Source organism: Trypanosoma equiperdum (genome assembly GCF_001457755.1).
Source record: "Trypanosoma equiperdum strain OVI genome assembly, contig: ctg_581, whole genome shotgun sequence".
Classification (NCBI taxonomy): Eukaryota; Euglenozoa; class Kinetoplastea; order Trypanosomatida; family Trypanosomatidae; genus Trypanosoma; species Trypanosoma equiperdum.
The window spans coordinates 12,386-31,518 of NW_027124511.1; the positions used below are offsets into that span (position 1 = coordinate 12,386).

At 51.0% G+C, this 19,133-nt stretch overlaps 10 protein-coding genes across 10 annotated transcripts in view; all 10 read right to left on the minus strand.

Moving 5' to 3' along the window:
• TEOVI_000263500 (uncharacterized protein) overlaps nt 1-217 on the minus strand; it is a gene marked incomplete at both ends in the record, with an annotated part of 291 nt that extends 74 nt beyond the window's left edge. Inside the window, one exon of the mRNA XM_067225674.1 lies at nt 1-217. Within this exon, the coding sequence (XP_067081775.1) occupies nt 1-217 (217 nt within the window).
• Nucleotides 218-345: 128 nt separating this feature from the next.
• TEOVI_000263600 (uncharacterized protein) lies at nt 346-1,587 on the minus strand (the record flags this gene model as incomplete). Its single annotated transcript, XM_067225675.1, has 1 exon — nt 346-1,587. One exon carries the CDS (start codon nt 1,585-1,587, stop codon nt 346-348), a length of 1,242 nt encoding a protein of 413 aa, XP_067081776.1.
• A 485-nt stretch (nt 1,588-2,072) lies between these two features.
• On the minus strand, nt 2,073-3,752 carry TEOVI_000263700 (tRNA (Uracil-5-)-methyltransferase, putative; the record flags this gene model as incomplete). The annotated part of the gene is made up of 1 exon (XM_067225676.1): nt 2,073-3,752. The coding sequence occupies one exon, from the start codon at nt 3,750-3,752 to the stop codon at nt 2,073-2,075; it is 1,680 nt and encodes a 559-aa protein (XP_067081777.1).
• Nucleotides 3,753-4,139: 387 nt separating this feature from the next.
• TEOVI_000263800 (uncharacterized protein) lies at nt 4,140-4,952 on the minus strand (the record flags this gene model as incomplete). Its single annotated transcript, XM_067225677.1, has 1 exon — nt 4,140-4,952. One exon carries the CDS (start codon nt 4,950-4,952, stop codon nt 4,140-4,142), a length of 813 nt encoding a protein of 270 aa, XP_067081778.1.
• Nucleotides 4,953-5,267: 315 nt separating this feature from the next.
• TEOVI_000263900 (KREL2) lies at nt 5,268-6,518 on the minus strand (the record flags this gene model as incomplete). Its single annotated transcript, XM_067225678.1, has 1 exon — nt 5,268-6,518. One exon carries the CDS (start codon nt 6,516-6,518, stop codon nt 5,268-5,270), a length of 1,251 nt encoding a protein of 416 aa, XP_067081779.1.
• A 371-nt stretch (nt 6,519-6,889) lies between these two features.
• TEOVI_000264000 (mRNA processing protein, putative) lies at nt 6,890-8,008 on the minus strand (the record flags this gene model as incomplete). Its single annotated transcript, XM_067225679.1, has 1 exon — nt 6,890-8,008. One exon carries the CDS (start codon nt 8,006-8,008, stop codon nt 6,890-6,892), a length of 1,119 nt encoding a protein of 372 aa, XP_067081780.1.
• Nucleotides 8,009-8,584: 576 nt separating this feature from the next.
• TEOVI_000264100 (amidohydrolase, putative) lies at nt 8,585-9,793 on the minus strand (the record flags this gene model as incomplete). The annotated part of the gene is made up of 1 exon (XM_067225680.1): nt 8,585-9,793. The coding sequence occupies one exon, from the start codon at nt 9,791-9,793 to the stop codon at nt 8,585-8,587; it is 1,209 nt and encodes a 402-aa protein (XP_067081781.1).
• Nucleotides 9,794-10,067: 274 nt separating this feature from the next.
• Nucleotides 10,068-13,142, minus strand: TEOVI_000264200 (PPR repeat family, putative; the record flags this gene model as incomplete). The annotated part of the gene is made up of 1 exon (XM_067225681.1): nt 10,068-13,142. One exon carries the CDS (start codon nt 13,140-13,142, stop codon nt 10,068-10,070), a length of 3,075 nt encoding a protein of 1,024 aa, XP_067081782.1.
• Nucleotides 13,143-13,530: 388 nt separating this feature from the next.
• On the minus strand, nt 13,531-13,827 carry TEOVI_000264300 (ER protein Pkr1, putative; the record flags this gene model as incomplete). The annotated part of the gene is made up of 1 exon (XM_067225682.1): nt 13,531-13,827. The coding sequence occupies one exon, from the start codon at nt 13,825-13,827 to the stop codon at nt 13,531-13,533; it is 297 nt and encodes a 98-aa protein (XP_067081783.1).
• A 618-nt stretch (nt 13,828-14,445) lies between these two features.
• Nucleotides 14,446-17,862, minus strand: TEOVI_000264400 (uncharacterized protein; the record flags this gene model as incomplete). Its single annotated transcript, XM_067225683.1, has 1 exon — nt 14,446-17,862. One exon carries the CDS (start codon nt 17,860-17,862, stop codon nt 14,446-14,448), a length of 3,417 nt encoding a protein of 1,138 aa, XP_067081784.1.
• Between the last annotated feature and the right edge of the window lie 1,271 nt (nt 17,863-19,133).

The window sequence follows — 19,133 nt, forward strand, 5'->3', positions numbered from 1 at the left end:
CAACAACTTTTGGCGTCGGCGAAAGGAATGAACAAATAGGGGTGAAAAAGTTAAAATGGGGAAGAAAAGAACAGGACAGGTACAGAAGAAAGGAAACCACCACGTGTAAATCAACACAAATTACTTTTTGCTCCCTTTTTTCTTTTGAAAAACTCCTGCGATGGTACTCCCAACACTTCTTTTCTCCACCCGTTTTATTTATCTCTTTTCCCCCCATTCTCACCCTGCTCGTTTCTTCTCTTTCTCCTTAGACTCTTCCGCTACTTTATTGTTTCCCCACTTATATTCATCCATTGTTTTTCGTTTCCTTTTGTATTTTAAGTTATTATTATATCGAGGCGTTTCTCATGGTGCGGAAGATGTGTGCGCTCCCGCTGGCCCACTTTGCTCCGCCTGCATTGCCCAGTTTCCGGCGTTCCGCTGCTGATTCCACACACTCAAGGCATCGTTAAAGCCGGCTTGTCCCCCCGGATACCATTGACCCGCACCACTTCCTTTCCTAGCATTAGACGGACCACTGTCATTGCGCATCCACGGCTGCTGTTGGCCAACATGGGTTGACTTGTAGGCAGTCACTTGATTCTGTTGCTGTGGAAAGTACGGTAAAGGTCGGCGGAGGGCAAGTCCACCGTAACCGCTCATGTTGGGGAGCATGTTGGCGCCCATGCACATTCCGGGATACCCGCTGTACATGCGCGAGTACGGAGGTGCAGCACAAAGATTCATATCGTAGTCTACAGGGCTGTATGCATCGTGGTACATCTTTCCCGTCGTGCAGTCGGGTTGACCGTACGCTAGCTGTTGTTGCTGCTGCTGATGGCGATGGTGGTGCACGCTGTGATGCTGTCGGTGCTGCTGGTCATTGTAGTAGGGTGCCCACGGTGGTTGTTCCTGTTGTTGCACCCGCGAGGTCGATACCAGCGGCGTGTGCTGCGGTTGCTTTTGTTGTTGGTGCAGCTGATAGTGGTGATGGTGGTGGTGATGATGCATCGGGTAGGCGTTACTGGCAAGCTCGCCCACATGTTGGGTGTCGCTGCCCGACGTGGCGTTCTGCACGGCGTAATCCCTGCGTTGTGGCACGAACTCTGGTGCCCTAACCGCCGCAGAGAGCATCGACTCCCTTCCATCCGTACTTGTTCCCGCCCTCAGTGCTTGCACGGTGCCGATGAATGTGAATGCATTCACTACAAGCTCTGCTACGTCGCTTGGAAGTGTAACGGGACAGTCACGGGAGTCAGACGCCCCTTTCTTTGGCTCGTTCCGCTTCGCACCCCCAGAGGACGATGCTGTCTGTTCCTGTGTGGGTGGCTGTTTTTCATCCGCAGTGTGGGCTGTGTTTTTAGGGGCATTCTTTTTCGATACCTTGCCTTCCAATGCTTTCTTGTTTTTGTTTTTATTGGTGGAGGCTATTGTTGCAGCCATGGAGGCTTGCACAACACCTTCGGCATCCGCATTACTAGTTGCCTTAACTGAGGTGCTGCTCGTGGCGTCAGCGGACGCCTGCCGACCGTTACCCCTATTGCTAGGAGCAGTTTCGGGCTTTAGCTTCAACCTCTCTAGTGTATCTCCAGAGGCCCACGCAGACATCGCTCTTTTCAACGCTTTCTACTGGCGGGGAAGGAGGGCGGTGGTGATAACGTGAGATAGCCGACGCAGATGTCTTTCCTTTCCTTCTCTAGTCGTGGCCGCACTAACGAGGCACAGACATAAGCGCATCATAGGAGCGAGAGGACGGGGAAGTGGGGGTAAACCGTATGCGTGGAGGATTGTGATGCAGATGATGGTATGGTGTATGGAGAAGGGGAGACCAAAGTTTTGTTTCCGCAAGGGATGCCCGTCGCTGCCCACCTCTGGGCAACATTCGATTTCCCTTCTTACATTACACCGTTATTATGAAAAGAAAATATGCAATGAGTGCTCGACGGTTAAACGAGGAGGACGGGAACAGCGGTAAGGGGTGGCGCGGCCCTACCCTTGAAGACGAAAAAATAATATGAAAGCGACGGCTCTTTCCCCACGGGGGAAGGAAAAAAGAAAAACAACAGTTCCCGTAGTATGTGTGAGCTCAAGTGTTATGAGCTATTACTTCTGGAAAGGACGGCCACCATTTCGACGTGTGGTGTATGTGGGAACATATCAATAGCAAATCCTGCCACAACGTTAAACGGAGATTCTCTGTAGGCTTTCGTCGCCGGTTTCGTTAGCGGTGGGCAATCCCGCTGTAGGGCTTTCTGTTCACACGAGATATACACAAGACGGCGTATTGTAGCGGTTCCGCGTATCCACTTTAGCACCGTTGGCGTCACGCCCGCACGCGGTGGGTCGAGTATCGCCACGATGTCCTTACGATCTTCTGGACTCAACTGGCTAATAACACTGGGCAGGAGATGCTCTACACGACCACAGTTGAACGTGGCATTCCTCACGCCGTTGCGCTCAGCATTCAGGCGGGCGTCACGCACTGCCGATTCCACAAGCTCAATACCAATCACCCGTTTCACGTGTTTGGCCAGGGCAATTCCAATCGTTCCAGTGCCACAGCAGAGGTCCAATAGTGTCGTTTCGGGGGTCAGCTCCGCTACCGCCACGGTTTCGCGCAGTAGCAGCTCCATCCCGGCTGTGTTCACCTGAAAAAAGGATGTGGGGCTAAGTTCAAACTGCAGCCCCAAGAGATGCTCAGTAAGTGTTGCACTCCCGAAGAGAACGTGCCGAGGAGCTTCAGGAGGTGCAGGGTTCATACCCGTCCCATGGTGGTACTGCACACTCACGATATTTGCCGTATCTTTGCCATGCGCAGCGCAAAGTTTCTTCCTCAACGTTTCGCCCTGCAACGCAGCTACGAGCTGTGCTTTGACACTCGCCACAATATCCTCCGCCACACTTTCAGTATCCATTTCGGCATCCACCATAACCTCTCCGAGCACATTATGCCTCACCTGGAGGCGACGCCAAAAACCCTCCTCTTTGATTTTGTCGTAGACCTCCAGCCCACCCTTCTCTAATGGTTTGAACAAGTGATAGACCGTCATGACCGCATCTGCCACCAACTTTGCAAGAGGATTTACCGTTTCAATATCTTTCTCCAAGACAGACTCAATGGCGTATATCCCATCAATTACAGAACCTTTCAAAAACCCAATCGTTGCTTCTCCAGCTTCCGTAAAGCCAAATGTAAACTGAACGTGATTTCGGTAACCTGTCTGATGCGGGCTAGGGTGAATTCCCGTGAAGAGTTTCTCATATTCGCTGCCCCCGCCGAGGGTTATAGCTCTCATTACTTGCAAGCAGTGCTTTTTTTTGCGTTGCAGTTGTTCTTCCATTGGGCAGCCTCCCCATTGAGTCACCTTACTTTGGCCCTCTGCATCTTCTGTCCGCTCTCGCTTGCGGCCGGCACCTTTGTAAGTGAGTTGTAGGTCTCGTGGCGTTACGGGCACTTCATGCCATGGCTTCCTCCCGCGGAAGGACATTGTGCTCAGCATTTCAGCTGCCGCCGCGCGGTGCTCGGGAGTCTCAAATGCTAGGAACAAGAGGGGCGTGTTAGGGCTCTTTGCCATACGCAACAAACCGGTGAACAGCGGTTGTGGTGGTACGTTCGTCTTCGGTGGTGGAAGACTGCGCATGATCGCTTTCTTTACGGATGCTACAGTTGAGTATTTGTCGTGCGTGTCAAACTTTAGCAGATTTTCGTTGCTGTGCGTGCGTAGCGGAACGGAGCTTTTGGCTTGTTCGGTCCCGCACTCCGTCCCCTCCATGGTTGAGCCTTACTTTGTATGTGCAGGTATGAGATCAGTAGATGAATGTCTGGTCGCAGCGCCGCGATGCTTCCCCCCCTTTTTGCCTATAGGAGCACGACACACTAGAACAATGATGCAATACTCTGAGGGAGGAAATGATATAATGGGAGAGCGAAATTTACCCACCCATGAGATGATATAAGAGTGATACCTGTACGGTCCCAGCCCGTAATAGGCGTCCCTTACCACACAACGTCGTTATAAAGCACTGACAAAGAGAGTTGCGTGACTCCACCACCGCGTCCGTTTCGTCGATAAGCGTGCCATTCGCATGCTTTTAATCGTAGGCTTTTAGCGTCTTTCGTGGCAGAACGACCGCCATTCGCATGCGTTTGTGCCGCGCACTCACGTGCCTTTGGGCGCCGCCTCAACTCGACTCTCAACAACCGCGAGGAGTGCATGGGTGAGAAGATCTTTTGACAACGTGAACTCATCTTCCGGTACTGCAACAACAACGACATAATGAAATCTACGGTTCGAGTTGTAAAAAGCACGGCAGAGACCATGCGCTAATGGCTCCCCGACAGCTGGTGTAAACGTAATCTCAGCCACCGCACATTCTAGTCTGTTAGCCAACACTTCGCTAATGTCCTGCTCGGGTTTCGCAGTGCCGCATATAACGCCGTTGCCACGGCCTGATGCCTTCGATAAAACAGCCAATGAATTTGAGACAGACGCGTCGAAGCGATGTAAGAACAAGCTCAGCAACTTCTCACAGTCAGGCTCCTTGACCTTTTGCTTGTAGGCGAAGCAATTGAGAGAGAACCCGTGAACAGTTGGCCCTTCAGCTCCGGGACTATCGCAAACAGGTGGTTTGCTCTGAATTGCAACACTGTTGTCACTCACATGCTCCACCACCGTCCAGGTAGAGGGTACGCTGTAGTGCACATAATAATCCATCCGCTCGCGCAAGTCCCAGTTTACATCAAGCACCGTTGAACCTGTACCACTGTTTCGCGTCGCCCAACCGCTGGGACCGAGAGGGGAGGCAAACTTCATGCCCTTGCCGATTAGGCCTCCAGTCTTCATCGCGTTAGGTTTGACCACTTGTAAGCTCCACCGCGCAAGCACCGCGTCACGCGACACTCCTTGGTGCTCAAATCGACCTACGCAAGCCGCGCTCGAGGTGATCCGCGCCGTACGACTGAACGTGCGCATTTGCTCCCCTTCTCACCCCGCTCTGGTCTCGTCTGACCACAGCGCTAGCCCTTTGGAGAGTACCTCAAAGCCTATATGATAATTGGTGAGTAAACAAGGAACAGAAGTGCACGTCTGTTTTTAAACACGTATGTGGGGATAAGTAAATACAGACGTGCATACAAAGGTGTGCGTGTGCGTACGGGGGGCATGGGGGATTTAGAATGCTACTGCTTACCGTGCCAAGAGGTGCTTTTCTTTTTCTTTGCTTCCCTCCCACCACCAATTCTCCGCAGCCATGCATTATTTCCACGCTCTCTGGGGAGCCATATCTTTTCATTCGCTAAAGTCAGGAGACTGACGCTTCAGAATGTCCTTCCACTGTGAGCAAACTAGCCGCCTGGACTCAAATATAACGTACCTAGTCAGATCCTTGCGGATGAGTACCGGTATATTTACAATGGAGGGTTCGGTATCTTTTAGAAAGTCTTTCAGGGCGTCTTTGGCAAGAAGTGTGGCCAACTGGTCTGGTGTCATTTCCTCCTTCTCGAAGGGCTCCGTGCCGATCTTTGATAGCACATTTTTGAGACGATTCTCGCACACATGATTAAGGAGTAGTTTCGAAGCTTCGAGTTGAATTGGATCTTGCACAATACTCTCTAAGTCTGGCAATTGCACACCGGCGCGATTGATGGAGTCCCTTCGTACGTTCCTCATTTCATCTACGCGAGGCCCTTGCGCTCGGTCTGTGGATATCTCCTGGAACGCTGTGCATTTAAACTTCAACACCGTTGGACCTTTGGGGTCGAATCCCGCCATTCCCAGCCTCGAGTGCTTCACGACAAGCCCCTCAGCCCAGTTGCCCGTCAGTGGGTAGTTGCCCATACCAACAAGAGGGGGGATGGTTGTGACAAAGCGTTCCACATCAAATGCAGCAACCTTTGACATTGGCCCTCGAATGACCGCCCTCGCGTACAGGAGCCCGGGAACGCGCTGAAACAGCTCTATGGCTTCATCGTAGACGAGAGTAGTGTAGTCTCCATCCTCTGTCTCCTTGTACTTTATGTCGAATGCGTAAAAGTGGAGATCTGGGCTATATTGGGGAAAAGAGTCGGTCTGCACGGCGCTTATTGTTCGCGGCTTACCAGCCACCATGACCGTTTTCCGTGTCTTTGGAACGCTAGGGTGGTCATATTTTCCTCCAAACAACTCTCCATTAATGAGCACAACGTGTAGCTTCTTCTTCTGCTTCTCGCACAACATCTCACGAATAGAAGTTATGTATCGCTGCAACTCAGGGATCAATATATGATAGCCAAAGAAGTGCTCGTTCGGAGGCATAATGCCACTGCGCTTTGCGTATCTGATCATTTTCTCACCTTCAATGGAGTAGATACCGAAGTTCGCTCCATGAACCTTCTCAGTGGCAATCCACTCATCCTCAAACATACCGCATCCCTTCAGCGCATTAATCCGCCGCTCGTTGGAGTTGTCGATTTCTGTGTAGCGCTCAAAAATGCTGCCGTCCCCACCGACAAAAAGGAGCGGCGTTCGCCGGAAGTGACGTACACCGAGGCGACGCAACATCTTCAGCAAGGAGGCGCCCCCCCTGACCCCACCGGCGCCCAACAAACACTAATCACGACGTAGTTAGGTGAAGCAAAGGGAAGCAGAGGGTTGAACAACGACGGTAGCGGCAGTTCCCGCTGTTACAGAAGTTAACGGAGTGAGGACAGGGAAAGTGCCCCCCAACGAGGGGATGAGAATAATGCAGTCGGCATGTGCGCGGAACTGTGTAAGATCGCGAGACGGGGCAGTGCCGCGGTTGGGCTTCCTCTTTTCCGCGTCTTGATGTCCGGTCATGCCCCATCCGCCCTTTTGAAGGCTCTTCCTGTAAATAAAGAAGTGCCTGAAACCCTCCCAGCTACGCGCGTTCTCAGGACAAGAAGGAGGGGAGGTTACAGCGGAACAAACTGTTTCTGAGCCACAAGCTTCACCTTACTCGGGCAGCAAACATACACATCTGCATCCGGAAAAGCATTCAACTTAGCTATATGGTCTGCATAAAGAGAAAATTGCCTCAACGAACACATGTAAATAACGTCCTGAAGGACAACAGACTGTGTGAGAGACAACTCCCGCGCCTTACGCTCCACAACAGCGTATGTCGGCATGTCCGCTGGGGCGACAATGTCACTGCTGTTGTGTTTACGCGAGGTTGGCTGCCGAGCCACAAGACGAGTGGACTTGTCAGACAAATTCATTTCCTTCCATATTGCATCTACAGCCTCCAAACCAATTTCATCACCATCAACAAAACAAAACGCGTTCGTTACTGGTCGTTTGGGTCGCAATCTCACTGAGAACCGTATTTGCAGTTGCTTGCTGAGTTCCTCACTATCCACTAGGTCTCTCAACACCCCCTCACTCGCCACGCTCTCCTCCCTCATAGCCACATGGAGGGGAACATAGTCGGCCTGGTTTCCCATCAACGCCCTCTCACTGCAGAAATTGATAATGCTAATTGGTCCGCTATTCTTCCCCACTGACGCCCTACCGTCTTTTCCCACACCAGCCGGTCGCACAAACCACTTACCTGTAGTGTCTGTCTCAACATCAAACAAGCGAGGGTATCGTTGCACCGCCTCTTTTAGTGAAAGCGCACCCACCGCAGACGGCTGAAAGTGCGGTGCTTCGTCTTCAAGGATGGCCCGAAACTGCGCCCCGCTCACACCGGTTGGGGGGATCTTTGTCGCTAATTTTAGCAGCATCGTCTCCATTTGGCTTTGTTCCCGCGCACCATCCGCGGTCAAGTGCACTAGACCCGCATCAACCCGAAATGACGTTGAAGAGTTCAGCTGCGCTCGCGCCTCCTCCACAGTGACCTGCCCAGGGGCAGCGATGACGGCGGCAAGAACATCCTCTGGCAACCCCTCCCTGAGGTCCACGCCCTCTTCAGCGCACGCACGACGGAAGGCCGATTGCAGTCCGGTCTCTGAAATGGACATCAGGAGGACGGGAGATTTGGCAAAAAGTCCACACCATCGGGGGAAAGTCGGTGCCAGGAACGTCCGCATTCCCACGTTTCCGTTTCCCTTTCTTTTTTGTTTGTATTCCTCAAGGGGTAAACGAGCAGTTCACTTTCGGTTACGTAAGGACAGCGTGGGAGGGGGAAAGTAAGCGCAGGAAGTCCGGCAGCGCCGTCTTGTGGAAGGTTACCGTAATTATAGCAAGAGCAATAAAACATTATCACTGATAATACGACGTGCGTACGCAAGTGAGGCGTGGGTAAACATGTACACGCGCGGGGACGTGCTCCGAGAAAAGAGGGAGTGGTAGACGTGGAGCTGTTGGGCCGAACTTAACGAGGAGTATCCCGCCTGTTCATTGCTTACCCGCGTAGCTCCGAAACAAAGTGTGTTGCTCACCCACTGTTTCACCTACCCGTCCGTTCCCCAGTATCACTGTAAACGCTGCTAAGGTTGTTGGGAAAAGTGGCGACGCCCGCACATACACCAAGTGATAAGAGAGAGAAAGAAAAACAGAAGCATGTTAACGGAGACGCAACCGACCGGCGACCCGCGAATGAGCTATGACAAGGCATGGCACCTCAAGCGCAGGAAGCAACGGATCAAAAAATTCCCTTTCCACCGTTACGTTCCTGGACTAGGAGCGTCTGGAACAGCAAGAGTCATCATCAACCCAACGAACATCCTCACTCCATCCACCATGACGTTCTCATTCAGCCTAAACCGAGAGCTGTAGTTATGATTGCTCACGGAATTGTTAGTTTCATTCCCTGCACCAAGAAGAAACAGACATCCAGGTATCACAGCACCATACTCACCAAAGTCCGTTACTCCCGTCATTGCCGTTGGGAGCTCGACAAAGGTTATACCGGAAACGACGTGTTCTGCAACCCGCTTCACAACGTCGTATGCGGCTTCGTTATTATATGTTACGATATTGGGCTCTAGCCAGCTCACCGTGTGTTTAGCGCCGTGGGCACTGGTAATTCCTGCCACGATTTCCTCCACCATGGCCGGAACCCGCTTCTGCACCCCACTATCCAGGCAACGCAGCGTGCCACGTAGATGCACCGTGTCAGGAATGACGTTGTAGCCTCCCCTGCCGCCTTGAAAGGTTGCTATACTTAGCACAGGTGTTGTAAGTGCCCCTATACGTCTTGACACAATTGTCTGGAGGCTCATTACCACCTGTGCGCCTATTACGATGGGGTCAATGCACAATTCTGGCTGTGAGGCATGTCCGCTAGCCCCCTGAATCACGATGTCAAAGTCGTTGCATGCGCTTGTTAAAACACCGCTCTTACACAGCACTGTTCCCGGTGGGTTGGAAACGTCAACGGCAAGCCCAAATATCATCTTAACGCCGTCCAGCACACCGAGCTGAACAAGTTGCTTTGCACCACTTGGAATAACCTCCTCGGCATGCTGGAAGATAAACCGAATAGTGCCGCATATTTTGTCTTTTACATGACACAAGACCTTGATAGCCCCAAGGAGAATGGCTGTGTGGGCGTCATGACCACACGCGTGCATCACGCCCGGTAGCTTTGAGCTGAAGGGCTCCCCACTTTCTTCCTGCAGCGGAAGGGCGTCCATGTCAGCGCGCAGTGCGTACGTAGGTCCATCACCCGCCCCACCGCGGAGGTCAGCGACGACACTACTAGGTGTCAGCCGCCTGATGTCAAGCTTTGCGGGCATGCTTCTCAGAATGGATTCAACATAATCTGCTGTTTGTTGCTCTTTATGGCTTAGGCACGGATTTTCATGGATGTGACGTCGCCATTGCACCACTTCTGGCTGCACGGCCTGTATTAGGGAGCTGATAAACGTCATGCTCGGGGGCAGTGTTGGTTTTGAGACTTCTGAAGAAAATGACCACAGTCCAAGTGGGAAGAAGCGAACATGTTCAAGTGGCGGTAACCACGCCACGCTCACTGATGCAGCTACATAAAAGTGTCACTTAAATGGTGATAACAGATAGAAATCACGCCGGTTTCGGCAGATAAGGCGGGTGATGATAACACAAAAAAGAGGCACTCTTTTCCCCCCTCTGGGTGCATCCTCTGTGCCTTCCCTCCGTTTCCGTTTCCGTTTCCTTTCACTTTTACTATTTATTTCTGTGACGACTTCGTACCTGCTTTCGCTTCTTGAGCGCCGCACGCGAGGCCGATGTTTCGCTGCTTCGCTGCTCATCGACCCTCCACCTCTTCAGTTCTTCTTCGGATGCTGGCTCCTTCCTATTGCGTTGATACCAACCGCGAACCAAAGCTGCCATTGTCTCCTTGTGATCGTCTGGCGTGCGGCCAAAATTCAGTGTTGGTCCCTCAGGCACCTCCAGTGTGCCGTGCCGATACATGTCTCTCCACTTTTCCAAGTAATCAAACTTAGAACGTCTCGTCACCCCCTTTCCTCTAACATCCACAGAATTCTCCTCTTTGTTTTGCATCGCCTTCACCGCTATACTTAGCTTTCCCTCCGTTTCCTTGGAAAGGCTTGAAAAGAAAGTGTTGTCGTTTTCAAGGGCAATTTCCTCGTCGGACTTGTAGGGCGAGAGCTTGTCATTGGCTTCCCCTTGCCAGACCAGTTCTGCGGAAAAGGGAACTGCTGGAGCTGCCTCTGACTCGGGTTTCAGCTGACCTCCGTCAAAGCGGTTATCAGGAAAGTTTCGATAATCGGACAATTCCCCAGGCGTCTGCGCCCCACTCCTCTCAATATCTAATTGGTCACCGGCCGTTCGGACAGAGTTTCCAAGTGTTGAAAGCTGGGGAACAGGACGATATCCGTCCAAAACTTTCTGGTATTCCCGCTTGACAAGCTGCCGCTCACGCCAGAGCCGGACACCCCAACCTTGTGGGCCGCCCCCATCCTTCGGATACGACAACTCACCACCATCCATTGCCCAAAGGCTACCCGCGATTTCCCCCTCTTCCCTTCTGATGAGAGGCAGCAGTTTCTGTCTGTCGGGTTGCGGGACGAGATCCTTCGTTTGAAATGAGGACGTGATGCCCATCATCCGGAGAGCTTCATTTTTTTCTTCGAACGTTTCTCCCTTTGGAGTGCCGTCAGCTCCCTCCTCAGTAAACAGCTCGTGCTTACTCACGGTCTCCCGCTTCCACTTTTCCCACCAAGCTAGCGTTGAAGTGGGAGAAACAGCGAGAGGCTCTAGGATGGAGTTTCCCTCCGCGTCAACATCTGCCCTTTGATTCGAAGCTCCTTCCTTCCCTCCTTCCCCGAAGCTAACGCCCTCTGCCTTCCTAGCAAGGTATTCCTCCCTCGCCTGCATGATACGCCGCGCACGCCGCTTCATATCTCGTTTGTACCCCGCAGCGTTATTTACCCGAACGATTTTCTTCAAAAGGGATGGCCTAACCTGGATACCGGCGCGCTCCATTGCCTCCAGATATCTGAGGGCCCTCGCAGTTCCTCCTTCCTCACCCGACGACAGGTGCATGAAGATCATACAGTGATATGTTCTCCTAGACGGTGACAGATCCTTCTTTAGTATCATTTCTTGAAAAAGTTTCTCAGCCTCATCGATGCGCTGCTGGTGTGCCAGAAGCGCAATGTAACATTCGTAGCTGTAGACGTCCTTTTGCAGTTGCCATTCGTCAAATGTATGATTCCAAATTTTGTTGGCTTGCTCCTCGAACCTACCGATGGTCTCTGCTTCATCTGGCGTGCGCTCCATGGAAAGGATGGTAGCTTGGCAGGTTAGGCGAAGAAGTGCGTTCACGAAGGGGAGCTGCATTACCCATCCGCGTCGGACGACTAGCTCGTAGATACCAAAACACGTTTCAAGATGCTCGAGCCAAGTAGGAAGGGGGCTTTCATCCTTTTCCTTCAGCGCATCGTAATCTATCCGTATCATGCTTTGTACGTGCGCTTGAACGGCCCATGTTAGGTGCCCGATGCTTGCTGGGATCCCCTCCTCGCGCATTCTACTGAGGTACTTTTCAACAGCCGCAACATCACCGACTACCTGGGCTGAGCGAATAAGGTTAAGATATGTGTTGGCATTCCATACAATCCCCATCAACTCCATTTTGTGGGCCAATTCCTCGCACCGGAGCCTCATTTCCGGTCGCGGACTCTGACTTAGATGAAACATCATGGCATCATAATGGGGACGTGACGCTATAAAGCCATAGACATTTTCCATTTGATCAAACAACTGAATTGCCTCGGGGAGAGAGTTCAACTGGGAGTTGTCTTTGGCCAGTGCTTTAAGTTGAAGTACAAACGTGACTTCATTGGGTTCGATATTGGCATACATTTTCATGTTATCCACTATTTGACTCACTGCAGGGTAGTCCTTTGCCTTGTAGAAGGTGTACATAAGTTCGTGCCAGTTGCCGATGCGGGGTGTAATTCCATTTCCCTTCATTTCTTCAATGAGAGCCATGGATTCGTTCACATCTCCGCGTCGTGAGGCGTACTTCATCAATGCTTTGTACATCTCGGCAGAAGGCCCCAGCCCCATGGTGGAGGCAAAATCAAAAATAGCTCGACCAATGGTGCCGTACCCTTGCCTCGATAGGGCAGATATGACTACGGTAAGACCATCCTCTGTAAATTCTAAACCGACATCCTCCATCACGAGGGCAAGGCTTTTACTCGCATTACTGGCCTCTGAGCTGTCATCGATGTAAGCCATGGGAACGTTGTACTTCGCTGAGAGTTCCTCTGCGCGTAGACGGGGCTGGGAAGCCACAACCACTGCGTCTTCTGCCATCAGCTCCGACACGTCCTGCTCCAGTACATCGTAGGTGGGGTTGGGTGGAAGCAATGCGGTATTTCCACTCGACATGTCCCCAACCGGTGGATACAACTTGGAAGCTTTCCCAGAGAGGGGTTCTGGAGATGGCGGCGAGCGCAGCAACTTGTTTCCAATCTCCAATAGCGCTTGCATGCCTGACGCATTGCGTTCCACCGATTTGGTAATGTCATCTTGCTCTTCTTCTGCTGGGAACTGCCAGGCATACGCCCACCGCTCAATGGTATCGTCCCACCTTCCTTGGACAGGTGGCCTGTAGTCGGCTGGCAGCGTTCCTTTCCGGAGCATATCCAATTCCATCTCTTTTGCGCCCGGGCCAAAAGCGGTGGCACCCCTGAGAGCGACGTGCCTCAGCGCTTGGGCGTAGGGGGAAAGCGCCTTCGGGAGCCGCCGTGTCGGGGTTAACATCAGAGTCTACGTGTGAAAGGGGAACGTTAATGGGCAGCGGACGGGAGACGTAACGAAGTGCAACGAACAAGCAAACAAGTCAAATAAGTGAACATGGTGTTAGGGAATAACAGGTAGTATGAGAAAAGAGATTGTGTTGTTTCTTGGGTTGCTGCCATTTCTGTTGCCCTTTGCGCAAAAATACTCTTGAAAACCGGACAGGCCAGTGGTGCGGGTGTTGGAAAAACCATATGAGCGCAAGCGAAGAGGCGAAAGGATTCGTATCGCATGGGGAAACATGTCCGAATCGATCCTAGCACCGTTTACATTCCAACAGTCGCTTTCCCACAAACGCTTTAAGAGCCCTAGTGCCTGCTAGCCCCGTCCTTTCTCACCCCCTTTTTGTGTGTCATTGGTTCCTTTTCTCACGAACTTCGTGCTCGGTAGCTTCTGCAGCACTTGGGGGCCTGGCGGAAAGTTCCCTGAAGAACCAATTGGTGGAGAAGGCCAGACCGGCGCCAAGGAAGCCGAACACCCAGAGGTGTATATTCGATGGCATAGAAATAAGCAACGGTAGCCAGCACAGGAGCAGTGCGGCCATCACAACGTTGAACGCGCACCAAACCACCGGCGAGAGGGCCGATCCGGGCGTTAAGATGTGGTTAATGAAGCGTGCCACCCATGGAAGTCCCGCTTCCTCGGCCATTTCGCTTCTTACACAACTGAGCTTCGGTTTATAAAAAAGAAAAGTTAGGGAATAGGTGCGTGTGCGTAGCAGGTTAACGCAAGTCGTTGCTATACAGGGGGCATATGTGCCACCATTAGCAATACAGTACCTCTGCTGTTACGTCCTTTAGGGGCGAGCAAACGTGCTACATCATCGAGGAACAACTAATGATCCTTAGGGGTTGTAGGCGGGTTTAGCGGTAACACTAACAATAATTGATCCGGGAAGCAGCCTCGTCACCCCCCTCCCCCATCCCACTTTCCGAAACGAACCGTTGTGAAGCTAGGCAAGTAAGCAGCCGTTACCGAGAGCTGTTATTCCGTCGCTTTTTGTATCAGCAACTAAACACCTGTAAGCCAAACGAAGCAAACAACAACGAATAAGCGAAGACAGACGCGCCTTGCGTGCATGTATGGAGGTGACTGTTTAGTGAAAACAAGGAGTGCTCGTTGAAGTGTTCTTGCTGATTTTGGGAAACAACAGTTGCCTTTTCGCGCTGAATGCGCCTGGCATACACGGTTTCATGCAGGAACAAACTTCACTTGGGGGCGATGGCACGAGCAAATTCAAAGAGATCCCGTGTCCAAAGCGGGGCGCTTACGGAACAGTTAGTCTCAATCTGTCATGAACTGGTGTGCACAGTTCAACACATCGCGGCGAGAGCCACTTCAGCTTGCACTTGGTAACTAATAGCTGCAGGTCACACGACACCGGATCGAATGTCGTGAGTAGTGGTATATCAACGACGAATCTGAGACGAAATTCAATCGTGGGGCCCGAAAACAGTGCACCGAATACACCAGTGGAGCGGCTTCCATGCCACACCTTTACCTGATTCATTTTTTCGCCAAGAACCGCGATGTCATGGCTCGACGTGTTGCTACTATATGAGACACAAAGGATAGCTTCTGTGTGGGAGGCAAATGAGGCGATGATACCGGTTGTTTTTAAATCGATGACCTGTACAACACCGTCGTGGTTGCCTACAGCTAGGTACTGCAGCTGCTGCTGAAAGGAAACGTTGGGAAGGTAAGTAACCGCTAGACCAATCAAACGAAGCGCTGGCATTGCACACGCGTCCCTCTCTACCCTACTGGGATTGTGTGGATCATACGCCTGTAGGAACAGTTCCCTCATTGTTGAAAATGAAATGTACGACTGAAGAGGCGCCACCTGAATTAGGCTTCCCAAGAACCCAAGTAGGCGGGGTCTCCAGTGGACATTGGTACTATACCACCTATTTAGGTAGTCTTGTATGAAAGGTCTTCCTTCTGTGATGGTGATCACTAGCAGGGTTTTCACTGCTGACGCAGAAACATTACCATCTGCTTCGAATGCCAGTGTCGCCACGGCGTCAGCCACGGGTTGTAAGTCGGTTAGTAGGTTTCCGGCCATGTACGCGTAGTAGTCTCTAAGAACGAGTAAAAAAAATAGAAGGCGTTGAGTTTCGCCTTCGGCTACGAGCACCTTCGCAAAGCACGGCGTTTCCGTACGAAGGCTTTGTACCACAGAAGACACTGCGTCCGCACATTCAGCTGCTGGTGCCTCACTAGCAATGGTCAGCTGAATCAACAGGCTATAGCACCACACATCAACGTTTGAAGTTGAATATGACACCCCAAACCAACGACGTATCGATGAGTCGCTGGAGGCACTGTTGAGGAGATTTTTCACCAGGTCGTTTAACCTCTGTGTTGGAAGCAAAGCCATTGCTGCCCTGATGGACTGACGGACTGCCTTTCGTGCTACTTCTGTCAGTTTTGACAGAAGCGGAAACGCTTGGATAATAATGTCTTCGGGTGTCGGCACCTCCGCAATACAACCTGAGTTCAAAAGCGAGTCACAAAGTTCCTTTCCGTATATCACCTTCTCAAGATCCGCGGATCCCCGCGAGCCGCTAAGTAATTTGCACGCAATGGAAGTAGCTAATGTATACGTGCCAGACTGAACCCCATTGACTGGACTAAAAAACTCATGACCATCCTTCGAGGTATTCGTAGACCCAGCAAACTCCCTTAACTGCTTTATAACTTGACTGAGTCGAGAAAATAAAAGAGACAGCACGATCCGGCTACTTGGTCTTAATTCACCCGCACCGCGCTGACTCAGTGCGTCGAGAAGGGACGCCACATCTACACGGATGGAAAGATAAGTTCTTCCACACACGGAGATTTTATCTACCTCCACGTCTTCACTCCTGTATGGATACCGCAGTAGATCCGGTCGTTTTAGGCCCTCAGCAGTGCACAACGAAGTGTGAAAAGCGAACCGAATACAATGTGTGGGTGCGTGCCAAAGGTTTCCGAGAGTTCCACTGATTGCAATCATGCACTCACTCGACGGATCCCACAGTAGACTGGTAAGTGGGGCACTTGGCGCCTGCACCACGCATACACATTCAAATGTCTCGGCGTGATGCACTACCACGCTCCCACGTTGCGTACAGACGGATATGAAGCCGTAACTACACCGTTTTCCGCCTTCGGGTAGTAACACTACCTTGTCCACCGGCCCTGCGTGTCCTGTATGAACGATGTGTCTAAGTTGTACCGTAATCCAAACATGCAGTGTTCCGTCTTGGTGCCCCGTGACGAAAATTGTTTCTCTTTGGTCGTACAACAGGCAACTGGCAATATCTTCTGGATTTTTTTCCCTCGCCAATAGCAGTGATGGGGCTCCCGACGCAGTTAAAAATGTCGCTGAGCAGTCTCCGGAAGACTCGACGGTGAGCAGAGCAATTCCATCACGAAAGAACACCGTGTCAACCAATACGGTGCCCGTCGGGCATACAGGGGCGGTATGACACTTGAGCATACGTCTTGCGTTGTTGCTATCCGATATGCAGACTGCATCAGATGCGTTGTTCCATAGTGCCTCCATGTTTTTCACCGCTAAAACAAAGAAGCGATCGGACTGTTCGTACAAGAGTGCAGCGCTGCAAGATATGAGGTCCATGCTTCCCAACGTGGAAATCTCAAGCTTATCGAAGTGCCCCTGGTGCAACTCAACCGACAGGAATACAACCAAACCATCGGCACGGATAGCAACAAAATGATCACCGGCCCAAAATCCAGAGAAAAAGGGCGTACCAGTTTCGTTTTCAAAATTAGCGAGGCCCCGCAATTTCCCCTTTTGCATGACTAGAAACTTCACCATTTCCCACCCAACGGATGCCACAAGGGAAAAATCTTCGCAACGCTTGGTGCACAGCCCACCTGTTAGATCCTTGAGGTGAGAATTATGCTTGGCTTTGACACGCTTTTGCGCGTCAGCGGAGGGGGGTTCACATTGTTTTCTCCGCAAAGTGAGTATATGTGGTTCTACACTTGAGGGGAAGTTCACCATGATATCAATTGTGCCACTATCTCCTAGCTGTAGCAGGACGCACGATGACGGCATGCCTAATTTAACCGGCATGCTGTCGCATACAACCTCCAGAATACAACCGCTGCGAATATCCACCACTCCACATACATACCTCTCGGTCAGTACCACCAATAACGACAGCTCATTGACCAAACAGGCACAAGATACGTTTGACAAGCCGTCCAATTGCATGCTCTTCCCTTTTATAATGTGTTTGTCAGCGCTCAGTTGCATGTACCCAACGCAAGCCCCGTACGATACTGCCATCACCTCAGTCGAGGACATAAAAGAAAAGTACACTATATCGCTCCCCTCGCCGATGTGTATGTTCTTAGATTCATTCGATGTGAGAGTTGTCACTGCTGAACAACCAAAGTCGCCCCACCGGCCCTCAGGTTCCACAAAGCAACACGCGAGTGAGCCAACTCGATGTTGACGGAACAAAACGGTTCCACAGATTTGGTACACGCTCGGTGACTTCAGGAGGCAAACAACAATTTGTGCGGCGTCACCTACCAGAAACGAAGATGCGCAGGGTGACACCTCAACTGATGGAGGAGCGCAATTACTTGTTCCATGTTTTCTATCCCTTGTTACCGTTAAACTGTTTGCTTCGCACCCACTTCTTACCGGGATGGACAACAACATGGTAAAACGACTTGAACATAATGGAATAAAAGTGTACTTTTTCGTGAGTCGAGGGCTACATTCACATGTTTTCCCGTCACTGCATTGCATTTCGCTATGCGAACCATTTCCCCCAAAAAGCATATGTATTTATATCAGCATGTATACTGTAGTCATTTAGCGAAACTTCTTTTTTTTTTGCTCCAGAAGTAGTCCTTGGAAACTTTGATGTAACACTTCCAATCTGCGTTCACGGCAGTGAAGACACCACCTATTTCGGCCACCCCTCTTGTTACCATAACAGAGTGACAGACCAAAGGGGGGGGACGACTACATGAAGTGGCTGAGTTTGACTCGGTACATATAGTACGCCGACGAAAATAATTTCCCGCTTTAATGTTGGTGGTTAAAAAAAAAAAACACGGTGGAAAGCTTTCCATCTAGAATGCACGGTACTTAAATTGACACCACACACACCAGTCCGCTTAAGCCCATCTTTTCGTTTACGCTTCAGTGTTAGACTGATGTTAGAGTGGCACAATATCCCACGACAATAAACAATCTATGCCATTCGTTGTGGAAAACGAAGGAACCAAAATCACCAGTCAAACTTTCTCACCAACTCGACCCGACAAAGACCATCACGTTACGACACTTTAGATGCCTAGATGTGGCCTCCTATTCTTCAGTACCTTTACAAAAACCACGTGACGTTCGTGAGCCTTTTCCTTTTCTTGCGTGGCCAGGGTACGGAGGCACCACTACCAAAAAACCGGTTGAGGCAAGTGCACTGTTCTACGTTCAGGTGGCTTACGTCCAGTTCCTTACGAAAAGCATTCCAACGTCATACACTGCGAATGCTGTGATGCGGCCAACACAACAGACTGGATAGCAATTCGGACATGTTCTTCATCGGTGGTGGTATTCCACAGGAAATACAAATCTGAAATGCTTATCTGAGACGCTGACGAAGGGAATGCGGAGACAATGCCCTGCCAAATTCATGCGTGACGCGGAACCACCTCTAAAAGAAAGTACTACTTGACTATGCCACGGCAATATTGGACGCGCAGGTAAGGCACCACATCCTTATGCCCCCTCCTACATAGGAACATAATCAGAAGCTCATCCCAAACATCACACCCTCACACTCGAAAGCGTTATGAATATGTGGCTGTTGCCAGTGCGCACAACTTGTCAGGAAAAGCTAACTTTAACTGTTAAATCAAACACATACAGGACATACGGTGTAGCAGGGTAGACTTACGGAATATATATATATATATATATAT